Source organism: Melospiza georgiana, chromosome 1, assembly GCF_028018845.1.
Source record: "Melospiza georgiana isolate bMelGeo1 chromosome 1, bMelGeo1.pri, whole genome shotgun sequence".
NCBI lineage: Eukaryota > Metazoa > Chordata > Aves > Passeriformes > Passerellidae > Melospiza > Melospiza georgiana.
In genome coordinates this window covers 17,428,803-17,450,850 of record NC_080430.1, presented here as the reverse complement: position 1 = coordinate 17,450,850, position 22,048 = coordinate 17,428,803, and the positions used below count along the sequence as shown (strand labels likewise).

Genomic DNA, 22,048 nt, shown 5'->3' with positions numbered 1-22,048 from the left:
CATTTGCACGTTCTGAGATATAACTTATCTATTGTGTCTATATACAGTGGCTGAAATGGGTGACTATTCTGTTATCTGTGCCTCAGAGTGATTGGGGCATTTTCCACTGCTATGAAGTGGGATACTCAAATTCCATAGCAAACCTTGTCACTCCTAGTCTGAGTACTACAGCTGCCCAGCTGTGGGTGTTGTTGAATCCCACACAACACTGTCTGCATATCATGAATGTATGTGTGCTGCTCAATTAGGAACTGGGTTTGTTATGTATCAGTAATGGTTATATTTGGAAAGACTGCAAGCTGTAAATTCACTGATGCCTTTTTTGCCATAGCTTTGTTTCTCCTTTGCAGCCATAGTGACCCTGGGCTCAGGTGTTGCTATGGGACACCCCTTTTTCCTCCCTGTACTTTGGTCTCCCCTGTCCCTGCAGAGACATCCCCAAGCTAGACACAGTCTAGGCAGCTCTGAAATCAGGAGCAGTACAGCTGGAGAGACATGGGACTGAAGCCAGGTTGGATGGGGCTCTGAGCAATCCCATCTAGTGGCAGGTGTCCCTGCCCATGGCAGCAGGATTGGAACTAGATGATCTTTAGGATCCCTTCCATCCCAAGCCATTCTATGATTTTATGATTCTATAAAAACAGCTGGCACAAATCTGCACAACATTTTCAGTAATTACAAAGATGGCAACCCAAATATAATCTAGTGTTGCCAGTACCCAGGCTGTCTAGACTTAAACAACCTCAGATATGCCTTCATGAGTATATAACACCACCAGTGTTGGTTTTAGTCATTGTCAGATGCATTCGTTAATGGCACTGGACCAGTGTGTACTGGAGATCACTTCACTGCAGTTGATAGAACGTCATCAGTATAGAAAACAATCTAAAACCAGCATAAAATCCAGTAGCATGCCAAAAATTATTACATATCTGAATGCAGCCAATTATATTTGTATATTTAGCAAATGCAAAAGTATAAACTTACCATTTTACTCTGTTAATGTCCCAAATGTTTCTTTTTGTCCACCTTCTTTCATGTCTTGCATTTCAACTTCTTCAGTGCACAAGAAGCCAAAACTCAAATGAAGTTCATTTTTACTTAGCTATCTCCATTTCCTCACATTTATTTCTAAAGCAATACAAAACTTCTCTTCCAGTTTGAAAACAAAGTTTAGATAGCAAGTATAACATTACAAACTTCCCAGAAAACCTCAAAAGTGAACCAGAATAGTCTAAAAAGACTAGATGCAGCTTATATTGCCATGCTTGATTTGTTTCAAAACTACTCCTGTTGAGTTGCTTTTATATGAAAGTGGAAAGATAATTGTCTCAGAAGTCCAGGAAACTCAAGAAGTATTCCAAGTGCTTTACAATTTCCACTTTTCTAAGGCTCTGTCAGACTGCAATATAAGATCCAACTGTGCTACTTCCAATAAGTATTTGTGTTTCTTTGTTATATCCGGTTAAATTCAGTTTTTGCTATATCCAGTTACCAAGGTGTAAGTTATGCCCATTTTATATGGTCCTTCTTACATCGATTGACTGCACCTAGTGGAGCCCAGGCTGGTCTAAGTCATGAATGGGGAATGCTAGAGCACGTAAAACTTAGCACTAAGTTATATGAATGTGTTGGAACAGACTGCTAATGCTCCCTTCTTATTATCGAGTGAGCTTGACCTTTTCACTGTGATGCAAAACACTCTCAGCAGAGCTGAAGAAAGAGTCCCATATATACCATGTCCACAGGATATTTAAGTCACCTGAATCCACTATCCCCATACTCTTGGTACTGCATTTGGAATTAAACAGATATATTTTGACAAAACACTATGTTATTTTTATTTTGCCAGGGATTAGCGGATTTATCCAAATCCTTAATTGCAGATTTGTCCAAATCACAGCACTGTGGAGACTGTGCCAGTTCCCATTAGGAAATTATTTGCAAGTTCAAAAGTTTTTGAAGCAAGATTCTGAATGCAATTCAGTTTCTGATTAGGACACTTCAGTGTAGATGTCTAAATGTGATCTAGGTGTCTAAACTGCTGTTATAGTCAGTAGAGCCCAGGGTTGGGATAATTTTATTCAAAATCAGCAAATGCTCAGCTCATTTGCCCTCATACTGGTATCTAGTGTCATTCAAAGTGCCCTGGTTATCTGGTCTGGCCTCCAGCTCTCTTTCACCAGGTATAGCCAACTTTTCCTGTCCAGAAAGTCCCATCTGTCCTGCTCTTTCCGCCAGCTCCATGTGGATGCCTTGCTATCCTGGAGCACTTCAGATGGCACCAGATACCAACGTGCTGGCAACTGCATCCAGGCCCCAGTGACCCATCAGGCCTACGGGGCCCAGGGAAGGCCCATGTTTGAGTCCTTATTTCTGGCTCAAACCAGAAAATTACCCTTGTGCCTCCCAGAAAGCACTGGTAGGGAGTTTCTCTGCCACAGTGCACCTGGTTACTGTGGAGCTTAGCATATCTTTCATGCTGAGCCTTTTCATTTTGAATAATCACTCTTTGCAGGAGGAGCACGAGCTAAGTCTTCTGTAACTGCTGAGCTATAAAATTCTCAGTTTCTCTCTGATCTATTGAATGTTCAGCTAATTCCAAGCCTGTGCCAGTTGACAGCCTGGTAATCTCTATAGGCTGATAATCAGGCATTTCCCATGGAAATGAAAGACAGAGTCAAATCAATTGCCTGAATCAGGCAAAGCAGGTACATTAAGCTCAGAGTACTGTGTTCTAGAGGCCCTTGTATAGCTCTCTGCTTCTGTTTTATTCTGCATCTTCCTAAATTTTCTTTTGAAGAAAGAGTTGGTTTGTATCCTCATGTAGAATGGGTACAGCTTTCTGAAATCTCAAAAAGATTTTATGGGAATCATTTCAGATGAAACATAATCATAATAGGCACCCTGGTCTGTATTTCCTTATTAGCTTTTGTTTAATGCTGTTAGTATTTGACTGTCTGAAATGTATGTAGCATCCATTGCTTGTTGCCTAAGGTTGTTTTGCATTACAATTTGTATCAGTTGCCAGAGGATACTTACTCAGGAAGAAGAGAAAAGAACTAACTGAAACAAGAAACAAAGCAGCTACAACAATTCAGTCTCACTACAGGGGATATAAGGAGAGGAAGGACTTCCAAAGCAGGAGGTAGCGTTATTTTCACTTATGTCACTCAAACGTGTCCCTTTCCAGTAATTACAGTACTGAATAAAAACATTATAAGATAAGAATGAAGAAAATTAGGATTATTCTAGATATGTATGCAGAAGTAATGTATATTTATGTGAAGGTTTTTAATGGAAGTAGCCAATTTTCTTATCTTTTCAAGCCCTAGGAATAAAGACACATTTAGGAGAAAAATCAACAATACTGTACCTGCCTGTAATGTTAATGTAACCTATAGATAAGTCTCTTTGGAATTAGCTTATAATAAAAAAATGTTCAGACAAGAATGAGATAGATATCTGCAAGGAACTGTTCTTGTTTTAAGACACTGTTCAAGATAAGCAAAGGTGATGACAGAGGAAACACAGAATACCTTTAGGATTGTGTGTATATATACATTCTTGAAATGCTAAGAGGTTTATGCCTTATGTTTCTGTTAACATTTAAATTAATACTGTACTGTTTTATCTTATTATTTATTAATTCTTTACTGTTTTACACAACCTAGAGTCTCTTCCTGGCAATTTTCCATTAATTTTAACAGGGATGTCCGTTTTTACTTAAGAGATGATGGTGTTGATGATAATAATATTATCCCTTTTCACTTTAAGAGATACTACTACTACTACAACTACTACTACTACTACTACTACTACTAATAATAATAATAATAATAATAATAATAGTATAATAATAATAACAGAAATTGCTATCTTTAATTCCAGCTATATGCACTAAATCTTTCCCATGTCGCAGTGTATCAAATTGCTAGTTTGTATACAAATACCACCAAAGGTAGTTGTAAAGTTGTCTCTATTCTTCATCTCCTTCAGCTGTAATTTTTGCCCAAAACTCTGTTCCATTCAGGGAATCACTTAGAAAGCAAGAAATTGAAAATGCAACCACTAGCACGAAGGAAAATGATGAACAACTTCAAGATCCTGAAGAAAGTCCAACTGAGAGTGCCCTCCCTAGAACAGAAGAAGCAGCTGCCATAGCAGAGGATGAATTATCTGCTGTGGAATTCCTTGAAGCACAACTGCAGCCAGCTCAAAATGATACACTGGAAGAAGTAGCAAGTGAGGAGACTCAAGATGAATCTGATGCTGTCACTGACAGCAAGTGCTGTGGGTACAGTGACACAGGGAATGGAGAGGGGCAACAGCAAACATCTAGTGAAGGAGAGGCAGCTCCTGTGAAGCAGAACCTGGCAGTAGAAGAGGTTAGTGAAGGTGAAGAACAGGACTCTTTGGAAGAGTTACCCAGCAAATCTTCTGTCAAAACCTCAGCTGAACCTAGATTCCAGCAAGAGCAAGATAATCAAGATACACTCAGTGCAGACTGGCAAAATCAAGGATCTGCTGTGGTCCAGCCCAGAACCGACAGGGATGTGGAAAGAAACTACCTAAAGTGTGAAGCAGGGATGCCTACAGGAGCTAAAGGAATCACAAGAAAAGAATCACTGAGAAGAGGCTCATGGAAACAAGCTGAGGCAGAAAAGCAAGATTCAGAAGACAAAGAGAAGGCAGCAGTAGTAATTCAGAGTAATTACCGGGGTTACAGAAGGAGAGGACAACTCAGAAAAGAAGGGAAACTACCTTGCAAAAGTCAAGAGAAAACAATAAAGGAGCCAACAGAAGCAATACACGTTCAAAATAACAATCCCCAAACAACAAAAGGTAGGGAAAGCACCAGTACAGAGGCTGAAGACTCTAAGACACTGAAGGGAGACTCAGAGAAAGAGGCTTGTGATTTGGCAGCCTTTTCACGACAGGTAAGAAGCTTGTAAGCAATGTAGGTGGAACATAATACTCTGAGCAGTGACAGAACGGCAAAATTATTTTACTGACTTCTATGGCACTAAGGTTTTGCTCTCTCAACTAAGACAGAGATTTTGTAATGTGTGTTCTATGAAAATGCATATTTTGGTTTGCAAGTGAAAACATTCTTTTCAGGAAGGAGGAAAAGTCAGAGTACTGGCAAAAATAATGTTAATCTGATTTAAGTTAAATGCAGAAGCTTTGCCTTCCAAATGTTTGTTTACCCATCACGATCCCTACAATTCAGTACACTTGTGAAATGTCCCTGGAAATGAAACTAAAGCCACTGTGCCAATGTCAGAGACTTGCACATGTGCAGAGAAGTATGCCTACAGCAGTAGAAGCAATCTTGCATCAGCAAGGCACCATCTGCCCATGTGTGTGAACCAATGAGAAGTAGCTATAGGACTGGACTGCAGTGTTGAGGTTCCTATAGGTCTTTTTTTTTCCCCATCTTAATTTTTTTCAAGAAATGAGGAGGTAAATGTGGTTGAGATGTGCACTGCAGTCAGTGGAGCAATACCTTTTAAATTAATTCACTATTTTACCTTTGATTACCTTGGAACATGTATACTTATTTCTATAATAATGTAAAAATATATTTTTCAGATATCAAAATTATCTGAAGATTACTTAGCATTGCAGCAAAAACTGAATGAAATGATATTGTCCCATCAGCTGAGACCTGTGATGATGTCCAAAGATAAGCAAGCTAATGGCCGGCTTTCTTCTCATGTTTGTCAGTCAGGTAATGTTTAACCTTACTGTGGGCAGAATTTTCATTTGTAAACAGGACTGACAAGAAGCTACTCCTGGTCATGTCAGGGAACAAGCAGATGAGTTAATTCCAGCTTCTCATATTACTCTGGCTGTGTATTTTTGTACTAAGCCCCATATCAGTATGTGTCTGGAACACAGTTTCCAGATAAATACCCACACCTGGTTGGGATTTATGTATTTACCTTTTTTTTTTTCTTTTGTTTCAGTGCTGCTTAGGATTGCTGAATTAATCTAGACACACTATCACTAAGAATACTTTTATTTGGTAAAATTCCATATTGGCTCTAGTTAACTCAGTTGTCTTTCAATTGTGTGTGCTATTGTTGTGATATGGGACTATGCTTTCAAAACACAACAGTTTTTTTAGGTAATATGTCAAACAATTTACTAAAGTTTATGACATATATGCTGAGTGAATTTTTAGCTATCTATAGATACAACTGAGGTTATTCAAAACCTGAAACTCCTACCCATGTTGGTGGGTATGTTGCATGTATTGCATGTATTGTAATTGCATATAAAGTTTTATTAATATTCAGCATCCATTTAACTCACACATTTAAGAGGATGTGATCTCTAGAAATATACTTCAGAGTTAGTTATATTCTGGTTAACATGGGCAGTGAGTGAAGGTTCCCAACATGCAAACATGCTTGGAGCAGCTTGGGTGGCAGTGGGGAAGAGTACTGGGAGAATAAAGAGGACATGGGATTCTGAGCATGCAGATCATTAACACCTGAGCTCCACCAAAAGGACCCCAAAGACCTGACTGAGCTGCTGAGACCTCTTCTGCTGGAATAGATGTAAGAGGGAATTTTCTCAGTTCATGTCCTGGGCTGCAGATGTGGAGGATGAGGGCAGATGTGGCAGATAACTGGCTGTGTCTCCATTTGTGTGGCAGGGCTTGTGTGAGCTCACTGCACTGCCTCTGGGGAAGAGCTGGGATAAGATCTAGAACTGTCTCTCACTGCCCAGAGCTAGTTGTGCTATTTTCATTATAACATTGTGGATTCAGTTGTCATGTGTGATGAAACTTCTTTCTGTTCCCATGACTACATTGAAAAGACCTTAAAAGTACTTAAATCCTGCTTTGGAGTCTTCTCAAATGGGCAAGCTGCTAAAATGAGGGTTGGTGTTTACACCTCTTAAGTGCAAACCAGCTGCTGGTAGGTAATCTGTGCAGTTCAGCCTGTTTCCAAGACCAGAGTCTGCAAGAGAAAAGAAATGGGAAATGGAAAACTAAGTACCATTAAAGACAGAGCAAGGTTTGTGATTGTCATTAATGGTATTATATTGAATTAAAGACAGAGCAAGGTTTGTGATTGTCATTAATGGTATTATATTGAATCCTCTACTAAATACTGCTGATTTTTTGACAAGATAAACCTGAGAAATTAAAAATGTATGCTTAGGAAAATACCTCTTGGTTCTAACACAGTTTCCAACACAACCTAGAGAAAAGTGGTAGATAGAGGGCAAGGGAATATACAAATCCTTGTTTTATCAGTTAAAAATCTCATCATTGCACAAGTGAACCAGGTGAAAATATACCAGTATGTTCCTGCCATGTGCAAAATGCAGTGAAGTCTACCCTTCACACTGCTATTCATTTAAGTAGCTGTACAGGAGACAAAAGCTTGCCAGGGTTTGTCACCTGTGCATCCAACCCTGCCTACAGGGGTGACCAGCCAGCCACTTCTCTTCCCTTTATCACTGAAGATGCCACACTGTTGTAAAACCCTGCCATGTCACAGTGCAGAAGCTTTCCAGTGGTAAAGGGTGTTATCCTCTCCGCTGACAAACCTTCCTTGGTGTGGAATGTGAACTTTCCTTTTCCACAGTTGAACGTAATTCACATGACATGCAAACGGTTTCTTTTCCAGCTATGACCAATGTACAAAATAGTGAAGACAATAATTCCACAGTTTGCCTCTAAGCCAGTTGGAAACTGGCTTTATCACAAAGCTGCATTGTCTTAAGTAGATGTTTATCATAGCAAACACGATCTAACTAGATGCAGAGAATATTTAAGTAACAATATGCCTGTGTTCAGTTCATTTAAGTTGTACTGTCTAAAACACAGGAGTTACCAACATTCTGGATATCGTATTTTCTTCCTCTATGCAATATAGTAAAATGTCTACAAACCCCCAAAGAGTTGAGGTAAGGTCCTGCAGATGGTGATGCTGAAGTGATGCAGGTAGACGAGGTGATCAACTGCCTTATTAACAGGGAGGAACCTTCCTGTCTACCTGCCTACATTATGTGTTATAGTAAGATTTATACACACTTATTTACAGAAGGATATGCTTTTACTGCAGCTTTCCCTCTGTGGCTGCTTCTCCTGTCCTACTCTTATGAAGGCAGGGATTGTTGAGCTTTTGGTGTTCTTTAAATCATCTGGTATTTATTTATTTGTAATTACATCCATCATTTACACTTATTTACTTTTTCATCAGCTTCACTAGTTATATATGTTGTTTTACAGAATGAATTGCACATGAATTGTATTTTATAGCTAGATAGAAGAGCTTGGCTGCCTTTGTCTGGGGTAGGTGGCCATTGTGCAGTAACACAATATTTTATTACATCTGCAACCCATAGAAGGGGAGGAACTGAGGGGACAGCTGATGGCATACTGTGACAAATGTTCACATTTTTTAAATGGCTTGCTTGTTTGTTTGTTTTCAATAAAAATGCAAAGCTTGCAGTTCAGAGAACATCTGAGCAAAAGGTTAATTTAATCTTAAATCCACAAGGTTAAGTTGTTCTTAAATGAGTTTCTTTGTTTTTATATAATGCAGAAAGCAAGCCACACAAGCTTCCTGGAAAAACCAAAATTCCCCGTGGCTAGAATCTCTGAGTAGTTTATATTTACTTCTAACATGCTTTCAGCCAAATGTAATGGCTGTACCCCAGAACTGCACCCTTGGACTGCTACTGAGCCTTAGGTTGCTGTGGTGTCAGAACAGATGCACAAATGGCTACTGTCAAGTTTTTGAAATCAAAACCTGAAGTGAGGGGAATTTGATCATTATGGGAGGAATTTTTTTTTTTCCTGATGAATCATAGTGCTCATCCCTCTACTTATTAAATGACAGTTCAAGTACAAAATCTCAGGAAGAGAATTTTCTATATTTAGAATGAAATTTACATGGTGTGAGGAACCCCGATGCAGCTGAGGACATTTTCAACTAAATGAGGCAATAAGACAAGCAGGGTTTTCATCCAGGATTCCTCCTGCTGTAGGCTGTCAAAGCACTATTTACAGGAATTTATTGGGCAGGCTTTGGAAGGAAAAGGGAGCATGTGTAGCACTGGCTGAGCAGAGCAGTATCCACCAGCCAGACTTCCCTCCTTGCAAGTGAGTAGTCAGCCTGGGAGCCCTGAGATGTGGGACTGGAGAAAAATGGAAGGCAAGCACTGCTGGCTGGTGGCTCTCAGCTACAGGAGGGGTCCTTTGGGCACCACGCAGCCAGGATGTAGATCTGTGTTGGGAGTTGCTCAGATCCATGGCAGAGCACAAGGTCTGGGAGGTTGTGGAAGTGGAATACAGCCATTTCCATTAAATATCCTCTCTTGAAAATCCAGGGTCACCAGACTTGGAGAAATGAGAGGTGCCAAAGCAAGTCCAAAGAAGGGCAACAAAGCTGGTGAAGGGTCTGGAGCACAATCTGATGAGGACAGCTGAGGGAGCTGGGAGCATGGAGAAGAGGAGGTTCAGGAGTGACCTTATCATTCTCTACAATTGCCTGAAATGAGAGTGCAGCCAGGTCTGGGTTGGCCTTTTCTCCCAGACAGCTGGAGACAGGATGAGAGGACATGGCCTCTAGCTGCAACAGGGGAGGTGCAGGCTGTACATCAGGAGGAATTTCTTCACCAAAAAGCTTGTTAAGCATTGGAATGGATTTCCCAGGGAAGTGGTGGAGTCACCATCCTTGGAAGTGACTTAAGAAAAGTCACTTTCTGACTTAAGAAACAGCTGGACATGATACTTCATGCCATGATCTACCTGGCAAGGTGGGCAAGGCTGGACTTGATGACCTTAGAGTTCTTTTCCAATGTTTATTATTCTGTCATTCTGTATTGGTGTCAGCCAGACACTGAAACTGCTTCCCTTGGTGGGGCTGTGGGACTTAGGTGTGAGAGATCGAACACTGCCAACCTCTGCTGTACACAATCTGAAAGTTCTCAGTCTCTTGCAGTTTCTACTTCTAGGTCTGTGCCAGAGTAATCCCTCTGTTTTTTTCCAGATTGCTAAGTATTTGTAGCCATCAGCTGTAATTTCCAAATCTGGCTGTGTTAAACATCCCATGAATTAAAAATACCTAAAAGTTACTAACCAGAATGTTGAAGAGCAGTGCTTTTCTCAGTGCAAATCCCAAACTTGAGTAGTTGCATCCTCATGCTGTGTACAATTAGAACAGTAAAAAGGTATGCACATCAATGTTGTAAGCAGTAATAACTATTAGCTTCTCATTATCAAGTCCTGGAATTCCAGTTGCTGTATTTCCGTTTTTATGGATTACTTTCAACTCCCTCTACAAAACCTAGACAATTACTGCTTTTCCTTTTGTTTTCCTTCCTTCTTAATTCTGAGCCTGTCTTTATACTTCTGTCTCCCTAAGATGTGGACCAGCTCTAAATCAAGCCTGTAACATTTCACTTAAATTATGTGAAGATGGCTTTGTCTGTTTCTCCAGGTGGCTTAATAGATAGAGACCTTTGGTCCCTTAGATATTTATCACAGCTGTAACCACTATTTCTCCACTCTTCAGTACAAAATCTGTTGTAAGTCATAGCTAATTTACATTGGCTTCCACAGATGTTGATTCCTTGAGATTGCTGTCTTCCAAGCTTATCATTGTATGTCAGAATGTACAGCCAGTTCAACCCAAAGGGCTGTTGATACTGATTCATCTTTATTCAAACATTTTTTGCTCATCCTTGAACATTTCAAGCACATGCAGCTCTCCTCAGTTCATGCAGTTTGTGGTGGTGTTCAGGATAAACATGCATATTGTATACACATTTCAGCCTATTTGGAGCTTTCAGTGAGGGCTGAGTGTGAAAGTATTAATTTGTTGTAGAATTGAGTGTGTGTGCAACTTAGGTAGGAACCTTTGTGGTAGTGCTAAATGAGCTAGCTGAGATACTGATATGAATAAAGAATTTTTCTTAGATTTGCTAAACTTTCTTGAATGTTATCTCACAGTCACACTGTTCACATGCCTTTCCTGACCCTTCTGTATTTCATTTATTGTCATGGAGAAGAACTTCAACTTTTATTATCATCCTTGGCTTAACCTCTTTCATTTGTGTTTTTGGGGGTTTTGACTAACCAAGTACTGACTCGATACACTTGGGAAGTCTGAGGAGGAGAAACCCCCCATTTCAACCTGTTATTCTATCTGTCTTCCTCCTGATAAACCTTTAGGGAATGTCTGTGTCACATCAAAGTTTCCAGTTTCTCCTACACATTGCTCCTAAGGGGGGTGTCCCAGCACTGACAGCACCTCTTCAGGTAGATCCAACAGCAAGGTGTGGGCTGGCAGCAGAGATGGGAGCCTCAGCACAGCCCAGTTCTTGGCTCTGCTAATGAATAACTAGGGTGTAGCCTTCAGCAAGTCTCCATATGTCTTTCTGCATCTTAGTTACCCTTCTAGTAGGACAGGGGTGGTAGTGCCAATCTGGCACTTCCAAAGCACTTCAACAGCTACTGTGGGAATGGTTTTTGTACCAGTGTTGTAAAATATCCATTTAAATGACTGATAGAGGGGAAACATTGGTTTTCCTTTTGCATTGAAAGCACATGGCCAGGTCTTGCTAAAGATACTTGAAGTCTTAAGGGACAATAAGCTACAAGAGACTTTCCTATGGAGAGACTGGACTTCAATAAAAACTTTTTCTTTGTAATGGAACTCAGAAGCAACATCATTGCCCTGTTAATAAGTGAATTATTTCACTCCTCCTTTCTGCTTCATTGCCTGCTGCAGAAAAGTATAGGCCATCTGGAAAACAAGTCCATCAAACTCACCATTTATCACACTTGGGTATTTAATTTACACCCCCAACCTTTAATTTTACTATGTAGATTATTTCTGTATTTATCAGAAACTAATAAAAAAGCAAATTTTACTTTGTGTTATCCAATGCAAGTAGCTACCACCTCTTCTGAATTTCAGTAGCAGTGAACATGCAAATCTAAGTGCAAGAGGAACTCACAGCTTCCCTTTCTGGTGAGACAAGCAAAGCAAAACTTTACAACTTTACTGTGTAATTTGCAGGCAAAACTCAGAAATTCCTTTTCAGTCCAAATTCAGTTTTTAAAAGGAATGAGAGAGGTCCAAGCTTAGAAGATTGCCTGCCCCAACATGGTATTTCTTTCTCGTCAATTCTTTTGCACATCTTACACATATGTACAACACAAGAGCTGAGATGAAAAGCTCTTTTTTTACTGAAAGCTTTATCATTGTCAAAATGGTATTTTTTGAATGTATAAAGCATATACTCAAGAAGCAAATGCAAAGCACACACACAAGAAGTATACAAGTAATTTCAGTTGGAATAATTGTAATCTACAATACAATAATGCTTTATCTGTTTGACATTGATGAATTAAATAATGTAACAGCATACGGTGATGAATTCTTAGGGGACAGTAAAAAATCTTTAGGCATAATGAGAGCCTTTTCATTGGGAATTTCCTAGAGCCCCCAGATTGGCTTCATTTCTTTTTTTTTAGATTTTCATGCAGTCATAACCTCTGACAAAATTTTTGAATGTCCTACAGACAGGAAGTTAGGTGTTTCTATTCAACAGCACTGAATTTTAAGGGATTTTTTAGGGTAGTGTTTCCATTTTGGATTCCTGTTGTATTTAAAAATAAAATAGGGAAGACATGCCTCTTCTCTCAAACAAATGGAAAGTCAGATAACTCCAGGTGGCCCATTTGAAATACAGCAAGGTAGCAACAACCCACATTAAGAGCCCAGTCAAGCCTGTTGTACCTATTAAAATCAAGGAATCTCACTTATATTTAATACAGGTTACTGAAATGAATTTATTTCACCTAAAATTAATTGTTTAACATGTATTATCTGTAACCTGGCTTAGAAAAACACCATTGTTCTCTTAGGTGCAAAATGTTAAAAAGATACTTGCTCATTCATTACAGAAAAAGGAGTCTGCATTTCAGATAAGAAACTAAAACAGTAAATGTAATCATTATCCAAATACAATTTAAATTAACATTATTCATCCTGGCTTCTCTGTATACCCATGACCTTTACAAGCCTTTATTTATCACACATAACAAAAAACTTAAACAGCTAATTTTGCAGGAGTCAACACTGATGTATTACTGATCATTTTTCATTTTAAATTATTGTGCTACTTTACCCTTAATTAAAAATATGTCTGCTGTACATGGGAGAGTTTCTTTTTCTATCATGTAAAAGGATTTCTGATGGTCATAGGGGAACAAAATGGTCCTAAAGTCACTTCATGTGGAAGTTGATTATATCAGCAAAAAACATTTTAGTAATTCACTGGGCTCTAGATCCCCATGCCAACCTCACACCATATTCATTTATGAACGAGGAGATGTTTTTTCTGCTGGACTTTCCTTAGTATATCTGTGATGGGACAAGGACAAGATCAAACCTCACTGGATAATGCAAGATACCTTCGACACTCTGTTCACTGTGCTGTGACTTCCTTCACGTCCCCATGACCCATCTCTGCCCTTGGTGTTCTGCTGCTGTGCAAACCCCTTCTCTGTCACCATGGAGGAATTGCTGTCACCATTAACATTTCCTGCAGCTGAAGGGAAGGAGACCAGGTCACCAGGCTGTTCATTTGTCCCTCCAGGGCCAGTTCTGTGGTCTTCCTAGGCATTAGGAACCCTGCACTCAGTGTTGTCTCTGTGACAAACTACCTATGAACCCGAGCACTGTCAGAATTGCATACAGATTTTCAAAAAGCAAATACCCCAGATATTTTTCTAGTTCTTTATGTACCAGCCAATGTAATCTGCAAGTCAGTGTCTAACTCTGAACTGGGAGACTGCCAGGGGACAGTAGTTCCATTTTTTGTTAAAATTTTGATTTAATTTCTATTAGAGTGAAGGCATTTTTCATATGTTTGTCGAAAGTTTTTTGTAGAAATAGAGACCAGAATTTGAGTACACTAACATACACTACATAGGATGTGATGGACATGGTCATGCTGTGTTGCCCAGTGGCACATGATTTGGCTTGAAATTAAAAGCCTCAGCAGGACACCTGGAGGAAAATCTTCACTGTGATAATGTAGACGACAACTTCTGAAACAGAGGCCTAATGCTAGTTCCCTCATTCAGCACCTTAAAGGTTGACTTGAGTCTGAAAAAACATCACCCATGCCACACAGGTCCCCATTACAAGGCAGTGGCCTCACAGTAGCCATTACCCTTCAGAGCCCTTTTCTGAATGTGGAGCATCAGCCCTTTTCAGAAGAACAGGCCTGTGCCAGGCAGACCTCTGGCCTGTTCCAGCCTGGCATTCATTATTATGTGGCATTTGTCCCTGTGGGCAGTCAGGACTCAAATGGATAAACCCATTCGCTGCTGATGAAAATGTCCAAACTAGTTGTTTACTTGAATTACTGCAAACAGTAAAAGTGACTGTGGATTTTTTTCTCCCTTTGGTGAAATTCTCTCCTGTTTTTTTCCAAAGGCCTCCAGTTCTGTGAAGAAATAAGCATTGCTGTCTTCTGCTTTTTTACAGTTGTGGCCAAAGTAGAAGACTCTCGCCCAATGCAGAGACCCCCCAGAAGGCCACGGAAGCCCAAGACATTAAATAATCCAGAAGACTCCACCTACTACACTCTAATACATGTGAGTTTAAGAAGCTTCTCTGGGCTAAAACTGTCAGATAATTCCCACCTAAACTATCTTTCTAATTGCCCAATTCCCATTATTCTTTTCTAATGCAGCATAAAACCTGTGTCCTGCTCAAAGGAGGCAGGCCACAAACTTTAATTTCAAACGAGACTTGAAATGGAAGTACAGAGTTACCCAGACTGGGGAGCTATGTCAGACTGGCATTTACTTTTGTACCTAAACACATTTTCATTATGGGCATAAGTAGCATTTGCATTTTCAATACCCAAATCAAGTGCCCTGTCTCCATCGTTTCTTTGTAAGTCACAGGAGAGAACCAGGAGAGGCACAGGTTTGTTTGGAGCTATTTTGAGCATCTAAATTAGTACTTGATCTTGCAGAGAGAGCAAATACTAAAATAAGTTGTATTAGTATGCACACTGTAACTTCCTTTACAAATGTGTCAGATTGTGATTATGAAGGCATTGGCAAACACCAACAGCTCAGGAGACTAATGGATTTGAGTGGCGCTATATATAGCCTTTGGTCCAAGTTCAGAGACCAAGTGCTGCTTTCCCCTCTTGACTTCAGTGCCCTTAAACATAGGAAAAAAGGCAAGAAAGTAAGCAGAAAGAGTGAAAATGTAAAAGCAGCTCAGAAAGCACTTCCAACAAAAAAAGCAATTAAACTGATTTGCTCGAGGTGCCTGTATCTTAGTGACCTATTTTAGCAGCCGGTGAGAAGCCAGCTAATAAACTAACCGTAGCAATTGCTTCTCCTTTCAGCAGAAGGTGTCACCAGGGCCTGTAGGGATGGCTGTGTCTGGCATACCAAAAAAGACAAACACAGCTATGTTTTATTCTGGAACTCTGAAATAACACAGCTTTGGAACAGTGATATTATGAAAAGAGATTGCATTCTTAAAAATAATTTTGCACGTAAGAATAAAATCTGTTTTGTGAAAGCAAGATTGTTGATAGAAAGGACTGAAATGAAAGGCTTGACACAATCTGTATTCAGAAATTTTTGAGAAGCACAATTCTGAAGTAAATGCCTATTTAGGAAATTAAGGTCAGGAATATAGTATTTTCTGAGAGCTAATTTGTTATATGACCAGCTCCGTACCAGAAAACAACCATGGCATCAATGCAAACAAAAACTGCAGTAGTGCCAAAAGATTTTTAATCAATGTTTTAGCAGCAGCTTTTCAAGATATTAATCCATATTACCTTCAATGAGTTGTATTTTCAAGAAGGTGTGAATAAGAGAATCTATACACTGAAGCTTAGAAAGGAGACCTACTAGTTGTTAAATTCTTAGACCTTGGGTAAATCATTAAGCTCTAACTTTAGATGGTAGTCAGCTTTGGATGGTAGTCAGCTTTCCCAGCTATTACGGATTTTCTACCTTGGTAAAAATCTCTGTGACCTTCAGGCATTCACAGATTATTATCAAGCCCAAATCATATGAATGTGAAGAAACACAATATGAGTGCATTTTTAAAAAAAAATTCTCTATCTTTTGCAAAATCAGATATTTCTCTCACATCATGCTATAGACATTAATTAGACACCTTACATTCTCACACATCTCCTTGCATATCAGATGACCTGCAGAGGTATACAGGTATAAATGAAGGCTGACAATAGCCCATTATTTATATAAGGCATTAGAATTATATTTTAGGGTACATTTCTTTAAATCAGCCTATCATTTTGGAATTATATGCCATGTTCATTTGCCTGCATATTGAAGTCCATCACGATTTCTGGTTCTCAGTGACTTTACAGTCCCCAGTTCTAATATGCTTTCACTCATTTGCAAGAAACACAATTAAGACCATACTCTGCACTAAAAAATACTGCCTTTGAAGTATGTATGATGTGTTAGGTGCTGCAACATAGCATTGTTTGGCTGTAGGGATAGAGCTCTATTAGAGATAAGAAATTATTCACACTCCCTATAAATCTTGTCTCCTCTACATTTTTAGAAATCTTTTATCCTAAAGGTTCTTTTGTCACCTATTATATTGTTTTCAAATGGGGCCTTTGTCCATTTTATTCTACTAAACCTGTGTGAAGACTACGTTGGCATTAATGAGAACAGGATTATGCATCTTCCCACTGCATTGTTTCTATTCATGGAAATTCTCATGGCATCACAGTAAATTTGCCTCAGTGAGATAGTGTTGTCAACTTCATTAAAACAGCTATAGCTATTTGAAAGTTTTAGATCTCCTTTTTCTGTTCTGATCATCCTTACTTTGGCTTTTTTTTCAGAGTATGGCAACAAATTTGGGAGCAACAATGGTAATCTCATTCGCAGTCTCAAAGGTTCTTAAAAGAGGGTTTTCTGGGACATTTGCTCATTTTCTATAATTTCTTTTACTGAAAAATATACAACACTCTCCTACCTAATACTGATCAATTGTATGTTTGCATAAGCTTTCCTTTTAGTATTTTTAATTACTTTTTATTTTCTTAGAAATCAATCCAAGATGAAAAACGGAAACCAAGAAAAGAAAGGTAATTTTTTTCATTATTTCGCTATTGTCACTCCACTACTTTAGAATAGTTTTTAACTGTACTTCAACCAGGAGAATAAAGCATTAAAAAAAGAATGGTAATTTAGTGATTCACAGGGGCACATGTATACAAAGTTAAAATGCAATTTTCGTTGACTAAAATCCATTATAGAATTCAGCTTTCCTAAAACATGGTCCTTTACCATGGTAACACAGGCATTATAATAAGATAAGGTCCACATCAAAGATAGTTCTGACACAGAAAATAATTGAAGGTGCTTAAAATTCTAGTCAAAGCAAATGGGCAACCAGTTCTTTTTTGTCAGCAAAAATACAGACTGTCAAAATTTTCTCCTAAAAATATATGAGTGTCTGGAAATAGATAATAAAAAAATAAAACAATCACTATGAATAACAGCTAAAGAAGAGTAGCCCTTGAAATTTGAACTAGAAGTGTTTTCTTCCCAATGTAGCCTATTTTGATGGATCTCTGCAGAAAAGAAGGAAGCAATAGGTATATTCTGATATTCTGTCCTTCCATATCTTATATCCTTATGTGTGCAGCAGACCTGGTTTGCAGCTCCTGACATACATCACAGTTTTATTTTATTTGTGTGTCTATACTGAGGCTTTCCTGCTGCCCCCTCAGTGGCAGTGCTGTGGCACCGTGTGTGCGAGGCAGCCTCCTCAGAGCTGCCAGATGCATGGGCTCTCTGCACTGGCCTCAGCTCAGTACAAACTGTTGCAGAATACAAATTCCCTGGCTAAAATATGTATCTTAGAGGATGTTTCATGACATTACATTTATAAAAATATGCTCACAGCATTGAGCTTTATTCAAGCACAGTTTAAATTGCACTCGGTTATGCCGCAGATTAAAGGATTGACCTTATATCCACGTCCCCCATGTTTGGTCTCTTTCAGCTTTTCTTCTCATGTCATTTGGATCCTAAAAAAGTTTCACACCTATTGACTCCAGTCTAGGGGGGGCAAAAACCCTAACACACCAAAGTCTAGTGTTTTCTCTCATTTGCCTCAATTAGGTTTCACTCATCTTAAATCTAGTTAACCAGTTCCCTGACTGCATCTTCTCTCATGTGCTGACTCTGTGTTAGTGGAACATAGGAAGTGAAATCAATTCATTACTTCTGGTTTATAACAACGGGAGGATTGAATTCTGAACTTCCCTATTCTGTTTCTTTTTAGGATATTCTTTCTTTCCTTAGCCATTCTAAAATGGATGTTGGGATTGATTTTTTTCTGTATGTACAATACCCTGGATAGCATTCACCTAACAAAATAAGAGATATCTGCATTATTGACACCCATATCTGAACTAGTTGCTTTACCTTGTCTTTTTGCACTCAGAGAAAAAAATAGTAATATTTAGGAAAATTATTCATCTCTTGCTCAAAGAGACATCTAAAATAAACCAGATTAATTATACCATAAAAATGCCTCTCCACTGAGTCTAATGGCAAACCCCAAAAATTTCAGTTGTGTCTCCTTTATGAATATATAAAAGTATTTAGCATTTCAAAATTCTCAATATCTATGTTGTACAGCAGCCACACTTCAGAGACTGATTTTTTGTGCCTATATATATTTTTCCTTAGATCTTCGACACATAAACAGAATAATGATATTTGCTGCCTTGGGTTTGTATGATGAAAATAATATTGAAAAGTGAAACTGTTAACTTGGTGTTCTTATTTATTGACAGTCTGAGCAAAGTGCTAGATTTAGATATCTACTACCAAGAAATTTCATCTACTGACTCCAGCTCCAAGGACAGCAGTACTACCACAAGGAGGAAGAGATACCCAATTGAGCGCAGGACTTCCATTTTACGAGCTACTGAGCGGTAATTCAGACAAAACAGTAATAGGAAAAAATAAATATTATCCTTGTTGACATTTTCAAAATATTAATAAAAAGAAAAGAAATGCACTTTCAAATTACACATAAATCTATTATTTTAGATGTGAAATTGTGCAAAACTATCTTGCAAAACATATAGCTAAAATTTCCCATCTCAAAATGGGAATATCTGACAAATTCCCCATGCAAGAGGGAGAAATTCAGGTTTTTGGTTTCCCAAGAGCCATATGGACAGACATTCTGCATGTCTGATCTAAAATAAAAATAAAACTGATGCAGAACCTAAAACCTGTACTTCTGGTTAGGTTTTAAATGGGGTGGATGTGCACCAGACTTTCTGCATGTTTTCTGCAGGTAGGACTCCAGCTTGACTGCCTCCTTCTCCTGCTGCCCTGTGGCAGCACAGGTGTCTGTAGCCTGCATGCACCTCGCCAAGGTGGACAGCCAGGAGAAAAATCCCAAAGGGAGGGTTTGCTCAACCTCCCCTCTTCCCACATAGATTTCAATAGAGGGTGACTACTGCCAGGCTAAGGAAATTCATATTCTCACTCTTGCCAAGGCATTCACACATACTGCACATGCTACCACACATCTATGTATCTTGATATAATTGTATCCTCTTGCATGTTCCTATATGTAAGAAAAGCTTGGAAAACTATCTAGCTCAAAGTCTTAAGGGAAACACCAAGCCTGGGATGAGCACTGAATTTGAAAACACATCTGCAATAATAAATGAAATGTTTGTAAAACATTCAGAATGTAGAAAGTTTTGTGCACCTTATGTATTTAATTTCTGGTCTTTTTTTCACATAGTATCTAAATTAGCCATTTCAATCTACTTCAAGAAGTGAAGCATTGAGTACTTATTATTTAGCAGTTCACCTTTGACATTGGTATAGGACCAGTAGTGGGGGCACCGTAAGTGCAGAACACTACAAATTTTTGTAATTATTTTAGAGTAATTTACTTTTTTAATAACTGTCTTTTATGTTTAATCTTGTTCCATGGTAACAGCTGATGCCACATCACTATTCCAGCCTGTCAGAGGTGGCATCCAAAATGCATCTTGCCATCTGAAAATAAAATGAAATGAGATGGACGCTTACAGTGAACTCCAAAGGCAGGTTAAATACAGAGCAAACAAATTTATGCCAACTCAAAATCTGGTGCAGTAACCATCAGGCAAATGCTACTGAAAAGCATCCCCATGCTCTCAACGTTTTTATGTCCTTTTATTATGTCCCCTTCATAGGAGAACATGTTGTTCTTCTGTGTTCATCTGCTTCTAGCATATAATGTGTTTGTTCTGAGGTGCCTGTTTTGTGCAGCACAGGAAGAGGCCTAGCAAAGTCAGCTGATTTTTTTTCTTTCTCCTTTTATTTTTCCCCCACAAGGGTGGAGGTTAAGCAGTCGATTAGGAGTGTTTGCCAAGGTAAATGTTTTGACTTTAATTTCTAAAACACTTCTGTGCTTAATCCCCAGGTCAAGGGTTGCAGAAAGACCCCTGGAAGAGAGCAAAGCCGAAGATAATCCCTATGACTACAGACGGCTGCTGCGGAAGACCTCGCAGCGCCGGCGCCTTATCCAGCAGTTCTAGCTGCTGCTGCTGCTGCTGCTCCTGCTGCCATTTGGCTTTTATTAGCATAATTGTTTTTTATCATTTTATACCATGTGTTTCCTTTTTTTTTTTTTAATCTTCAATGTTTCAAGTTTATGTGTGTGCTCATGTGGATATGAATTACTGTGGTTTACAGCCCAACACCATTGCAAAGGGACACTGTCAGTCACCTATCCTATTCTTCCCTAAGAAAAAAATCAGCTTTCTTTCGTGTACCATTGCTACATCCTAAAATTATTAAACAGCTTAAGCCTTGTTTACTTTCTTCAGTGCATATTTCTTTTTTTCCATTCCATCAGTCTCACCCAATCAAAAAAATAATTTACTTTATAGTTCCCTAGTTAAGCTTTCTAATTTCCATATTCAACTTCAGAAAACCTTAGTTATTGTTTCTAATAAACTGTTTTACAGGAAAAAAAAATTACAAGAGCACCATGGGGGAATTTCTGCTTATTTTAGTTTACATTGCTTAAATTTTGGGATGACCTGTTTGTGGCAAGTGTCCCTCTAATGAAAATGTATACGATTAACTGGATAGCATACTATGGCAATTTATTTCATTATTGACTTTACTGTAAAGCTAGTAGCCAGTTTTAAAGGTCAATATTGTGTGTATAATCTTTATGTTGGAGATGTTAATTTATGGGAAGCATATCCAGCCCTCTCCTCTGCCTCTGAGCTTTGTGACTAAGTGATGAACTTCTAAATCATGTTTGCTTTGTTCTCATTTGCATTAGATTTTTAGGAATCTTAATCTCTGGGGTACCAAGAAAGGAATAGAAATACACTCTCTGGTTGATTGCTGCTGAAATGTAATGATCGTTCTTAATCAGTTCCACTAGAAATTAAATGAAAATAAAAGCAATAGCCCCAGTGTTCAAATTTCCCCCTGATTCCGTATTCAAAAGACCTTATTTCACAGAAACCACACAGATAATTGCAGCGCTTCCTTTCAGGATTCATAATTGCGTGTTCCCAGCTGCAAAGCAAGAGAAGGCAAATTTCATGATGCCAGCATAAAGGCCTGATCCTACTCTGTTCCTCAGCTCTCCTAAATGTGACAATTGGCGGCAGCAGTCAGCCACAGGGGCTGGGTTTGGCCTTTTCCCCAGAGACAGATAACCATGGCTTCCTGATCTGTGACTAGCTACAAGGCTGCACACCAGATTAAAACGCGCTGCAATGTAAAATTTGCTATAAATTGTTAAAATTTTGAAATCTGTTCTAAAGTTGCTTTGTCATGTATTAATACAACGGTAAATAAAAATGTACAAAGCAGAGATATGGTTGATTGTGTCTGAATTACACCCAGAACCAACAAAACACTGTGGACTGGGGCGTGAGTAAGGCGGAGAAGGGCTCACAGCAGCCTCTGGCCGTGGAAGGCTGGAGTTAT

General features: G+C 38.9%; 1 protein-coding gene across 2 annotated transcripts in view; it reads left to right on the top strand.

Annotated features, from left to right (window-relative positions):
* The window catches only part of MYO3A (myosin IIIA), a 105,668-nt gene extending 84,909 nt beyond the window's left edge, over window positions 1–20,759 (top strand). For both annotated transcript variants that reach the window (XM_058031278.1, XM_058031287.1), the window contains exons 29-35: window positions 3,025–3,148; window positions 4,034–4,940; window positions 5,596–5,734; window positions 14,535–14,644; window positions 17,114–17,154; window positions 18,877–19,017; window positions 20,517–20,759. In XM_058031278.1, the coding sequence (XP_057887261.1) occupies window positions 3,025–3,148; window positions 4,034–4,940; window positions 5,596–5,734; window positions 14,535–14,644; window positions 17,114–17,154; window positions 18,877–19,017; window positions 20,517–20,631 (1,577 nt within the window). In that variant the 3' untranslated portion in view covers window positions 20,632–20,759. The remainder of the gene's footprint in view (window positions 1–3,024; window positions 3,149–4,033; window positions 4,941–5,595; window positions 5,735–14,534; window positions 14,645–17,113; window positions 17,155–18,876; window positions 19,018–20,516) is intronic.
* Window positions 20,760–22,048: the final 1,289 nt, after the last annotated feature.